General features: G+C 39.7%; 1 protein-coding gene across 3 annotated transcripts in view; it reads right to left on the bottom strand.

The window, feature by feature from the left end:
* The window catches only part of SYNE2 (spectrin repeat containing nuclear envelope protein 2), a 277,599-nt gene that overhangs the window by 143,846 nt on the left and 128,468 nt on the right, over positions 1–5,285 (bottom strand). For all 3 annotated transcript variants that reach the window (XM_007460064.1, XM_007460063.1, XM_007460062.1), the window contains exon 51: positions 644–909. In XM_007460064.1, coding sequence (XP_007460126.1) covers positions 644–909 — 266 coding nt within the window. The remainder of the gene's footprint in view (positions 1–643; positions 910–5,285) is intronic.

Raw genomic sequence — 5,285 nt, forward strand, 5'->3', positions numbered from 1 at the left:
TCAGCAGAATATAAAACAGTATAGTACTATGATCACAATTTTTTTTAAAGCATAGCCATAGTAATAAAGATGCGTGATTGGTAGTGATTGTTGATGAGTGGTAAAATTAAAGGTGGTTTTTATATTAATCTTTATAATTATCCATATTCTCTAAACTTCCTATAATGAATATGTATTACTAAGTCAGAAAAACAGCAAACATTTAAAAAAATTTGAAACACCAGGATGGAAAATGTGTGCTTGTTTTAATTATCGTTAATATTAATCTCTTCCAAAATAGATAACTAATGAGAACCTACTGTATAGCACAGGGAACTCTACTCAATGCTCTGTGGTGACCTAAATGGGAAGGAAATCAAAGAAGAGGGGATATATGTATATGTATAGCTGATTCACTTTGCTGTACAGTAGAAACTAACACAACACTGTAAAGCAACTATACTCCAATAAAAAAAATTAATTTCCAACATTTTTATACCTATCAGTGTTAACGCAACTTGATTCTGTCATATCATTTGTCATTGTTCTATAATATTATATTCTAGAAATTATATTCTAATTATATTCTAGAAATTCAATATTTTCTCAATTTTTCCTGAGTTTGTTAAGCACATTTCCTTAAACAGTTTTTCATAAATCTTACTTGTTGCATCGTTCTTGCATAGACATAATCTCTTGAGATGCAGAAACAGTTCCCATAGCTCTTAAGCCTTCAGGAGTGTTCTGGATATTTTTTATGCGCTGCAGAAGTAGGGCCAGTAACAGCTGCTGCCTCTCCATATTCTCTTCATATTGGCATAAGCAATCCAGCAGCTCTGAGAGTTCCTCTGTGGCGGCTGCCTCTTTTGTTTTGGAAATTTCAGGGAGTTCTTCTTGAAGATTATCTAAAATAATTGCTTCTCGTTCAACCTAATTCAATAAGCAAAAAAAAAAAAAAAAAAAAAGGGAGCTAAAATAAGTAAAATGTACTCTTACCACTTCAGGACTCAGCAATCATAATTTTTACATACTGGCTCTTCAAAGGATTCCCAAAGCCACATCCCAGTTCAAGGTAATATTTGTCTTCCTACAGCTGGGAGTATTATCTCTCCACTATCCCAATCCCATAGTTCCCAGCTACTGATCATGTATATGTGTGATTAAAAAGAAGTATTGCTGGGCTTCCCTGGTGGTGCAGTGGTTGAGAGTCCGCCTGCCGATGCAGAGGACACGGGTTTGAGCCCCGGACTGGGAAGATCCCACATGCCGCGGAGCGGCTGGGCCCGTGAGCCATGGCTGCTGAGCCTGCGCATCCGGAGCCTGTGCTCCGCAACGGGAGAGGCCACAGCAGTGAGAGGCCCGCGTACCGCAAAAAAAAAAAAAGTATTGTTATTATGAGCTAAAGGAAATGCTACTGAATATTTTCATAATTTCTTTCTCCTTCCAATTTCAGTTGCTTTATTAAAGCAATTATTTCTCCTGACTGAGATACCCGTAAGTTAGTTAGAATGAGCTCCAAACTGCATCCATGAAGTAGAAGAGGTTGGGCATTTTTTCTACAGGTCTCTTTTCTTTCACATCCAATGCTCAAAAAAGTAAGCCCTCAATACCCTGTCACTCACCTACACCAATGGGAAAGCAGCCCAAATTACTGGACTGCTCATGTCTTTCTCAACCACAGCTAAATGCAGAACTCAGAAATACATAACCTATCAATAATAAATCAAATATCTAGAAAGTGGAGTTCTACTAGCCCTGAAACTCAGAACCAAAGACAGAAAATCAGATCCCTCTTACTCCCTCTTCAAATCCTCTGGCCCTCTCCTCAGCAGCACCGTACATTTACCACATTCTGCCCCAGCATTGCCAACATTCCTGCACTACATTCAGACATAGTCAGGCATCCTGCAATCTTGACATTACTGAATATCACAGAGGTCAACTACATTTATGATATCATGCTAAACTGAAATGATAATTGAGGACCTGGATGCCCAGTAAGACATGCCAGAGAGTGAGATATAAAGCCTATGAGAATTCAGGAACCCCAGTATCAATTAAGCTCCCAGGGGGCCAGTAGTCTGGGGCATATGCCAGGGGGCTTCTATAAGGTAAAGATCAAGTTGTTCAGTCTTGCACCTCTGTTGCCAAGAAAGAGGTGCAGCACTGGATGGGCCTTCTGGGATTTTGGCAGCCATGTATGCTACACTGGTGACTATTGCTCAGATCCATTCATCAGAATGCCGCGAGTGCTGAGGAGGCAGTGCTGCAGGACCAGGCTATGGCATAAGCTGCCCCGTCACTTGGGCCATAGGTTGCAGCTGGGTCCCCCCCCAGTCACTAGAATCCATGGGTACATGTGTACCCAACCTACATGTGTAGATTGGCCCCTCTCCAGGAGACCCAGTTATGGAATTTGTGCTTTCCATCCCCTCAAACCTAAATTCAGTTGAACTGAAGTCCTAGTTCTCAAGCAGGCAGCTACACTTCCACCAAGGAATGGGATACAGGTTCCACTGGGTCATTTTGCAGTCCCCTCACTCTCCCACCAAAGAACCAGCATGCGAAGAAAGGAGTTGTTATGTTGACAGAGGTAACTGTCCACCTAGGGTTTCCAATATACACTGGGGTTGAAAGAACTATGTCCGTAATCCAGGACTTAATGGAGCATCTCTTGGTACTTCCATGGCCAGCAATAACCATAAATGGGCAACTGCAGCAACCAGGATCCAATAAGAGTAAAGCGACTAAAGGCTCTAACCTTTCCTGTGTCAGTTCTCCTATCTCCCATTCCTGTTTCCTTGGATCACTTTCCAAAATAGACCATCTGCTTACAAGCCCCTGTCTCAGGTCCTGCTCTCTGCTGTAAAGCTGTTAAGTCATTAGGAGGAGAACACAAGGGGGAAGAATAATATTTTTTAGGACAATAATTTTATCCAAAAGCCAGGCAATTCTTCAAATTGTGAATGGATAAACTAACTGCTGTGCATGAGTCTGACACACTATTACTCGGGAATAGAAAGAAATGAACTATTGATACAAGCAGCAGCATGAATGAATCTCACATGCATTATGCTTAGCGAAAAAAGGCCAAACTCAAAAGGCCACAAACTCTCCGAGTCTGTTTATATGACATTCTGAAGATGGCAAAACAGATTAATAATTGCCACAGGCTGGAGGTAATGGAAGGGGCTGACTACAGAGGGGCATATGGAACTTTCTTGGGTGGTGGAAATGTCCTAAGTCTTGATTTCATTGGTGGTCATGTGACTGTATGCACTTGTCAAAACGCAGCAAACTTTATATCAAAAAGAATGATGGCAGCCCCCAAGTAAGTAAATAGTTGCCACAAAGATTATGCATTCACTCTTCAGCCCCTGGATGATTTTCCTTGGACAGGTTATAAAACTTTTAGGTTCACAGTCAGTTATAAAGTTGAGTCTAGAAAGGGAGAAGGAGCCACAGTTGTTCCAAGAGTAAACACAGAGACGGAGACGGAAAAACCTGTAAGCAGCCAAAGTAGAAACTGAAACAGGAAAGACTTCTGGATCTTTGGTACAAGGGGAGGAAGACAGCCTTACCCCTCCCATATCTCTGAAGACATGCCTTTATTCTAGCACACTGTGATCAGTGAAGCATAAAATGATGATCCTGAATAACCAGAAATGAAGAATTAAATTAAGCAGATTCTGCTTAAGAAAAGAGGGAGGTAAGATTTTAGGGGGGAAAAACGGTAAATCAAAATTTAAATTAACTTTTGAATTTGTAAATTTAAACAAGCATTTAAGTTTTCAAAAATCTACTTACACAAAACCTTTCTTCATAAAGATACTGGATTGTTGTATTAGTACAGACTTTTTAAAAACAGAAATTCATTTTGTCACATGTAAAATCACCAACCATGCCAACAGAATCTTGCATGTACAGGTATTTAGATGATATAATTTTTATTGAATGGATAAAAGCTATTTTAAAATCTTACATCAATTTGGCATGTGTAAAAATCATCTAAGTTGACAGTTTAGTGGTTAAAAACAGAGTGTACATTTGAATCTTCTATCACTTATGAAGTTGAGCAAGTTAATCTCACTGTGTCTCATTTTCTTCATCTATAAAATGAGAATGATAATCTCATCCTCATAGGATTCTTGTGAGGATAAATGTAAATACATGTAAAGTGCTTAGAACTATGCCTGACACGTGCTCAATTAAGTGCCCATTAAGTGTTAGCAACTGTTGTTATTCTTGTTATTACGTGAGAACATATTTTGTTGGCGTTATTCTTTGAAAAACACATTTTGTTAGCAGATATTGTCAAATGCTTGTATGGGTAACTACAAAAATAACTACTAAAATATGATTGCCAGTGGGTAGAGGGCAAGAGAAAGATAATGTAATAAAATAAAAAGAACAATAAGCTTAGGATTAGCCTAAACCTGGATGTGAATAAGAGCTGTCCCTCAACAAATACTAAGTGCCCACTAAGTGCAAAGCCCTGTTCAGATTCTAAAATTACAGTGTGAGCCAAACAGATGTGGCCCCAGCCCATAGTCCCAGTTTAATCACTAGCTTGGAGGCTTGTACCAACTTAAATCTCTCAGTGCCTCAGCTTCTCCATTTAGAAAATGGTGATGATAGGTAACTCCTGAGGGCCATGCCAAGATTCAGCAGCATCATGTGTGAACTGCCTTCTTTTTTTTTTTTTTGGCCGCGCCTCACAGCTTAGTTCCCTGACCAGGGATGGAACCCATGCCCCCTGCTGTGGGAGTGTGAAGTCTTAACCACTGGACCACCAGGGAATTCCCTGAACTGCCTTCTTAGCACAGCACACAGGAACACACTGCACAGAAGGACCTCAGTAAACCGTGCCATTGTGGATGGGAAAGAGCTGGAGGCTAGCGGCCCTGCTAAAAGGACAATTTACAAAGTTCCTTGGAGTTTTAACATTCAAGAGACTATTTACTAACCAAACCCCAACAGCACCATCAAAATGATATTAATTTTCAAGAATAACAAGTTTTAAGCAGGAAAATATGATAGTGCTAAACGTTTAAATCCTAAGGCAATGTGACCTACTGCTAATCAAGTATTGATTATATTTGTCTTAAGTAAATTCAGCAGAAATTTTAACAGGAATAAGAGAGAAGGGTTTTCATTTAATGTTCTGATTTGTACCTCATTTACACCTGGTCCTTTGGAAAGATTAAAGAATACCCTAAGATATTTTTATACTATTTTATTTTATTTTTTTTTTTTTTTTGCGGTACGCGGGCCTCTCACTGTTGTGGCCTCTCCCGTTGCGGAGC

This window comes from Lipotes vexillifer, unplaced genomic scaffold (assembly GCF_000442215.2).
Source record: "Lipotes vexillifer unplaced genomic scaffold, Lipotes_vexillifer_v1.1 scaffold672, whole genome shotgun sequence".
NCBI classification, from domain to species: Eukaryota; Metazoa; Chordata; class Mammalia; order Artiodactyla; family Lipotidae; genus Lipotes; species Lipotes vexillifer.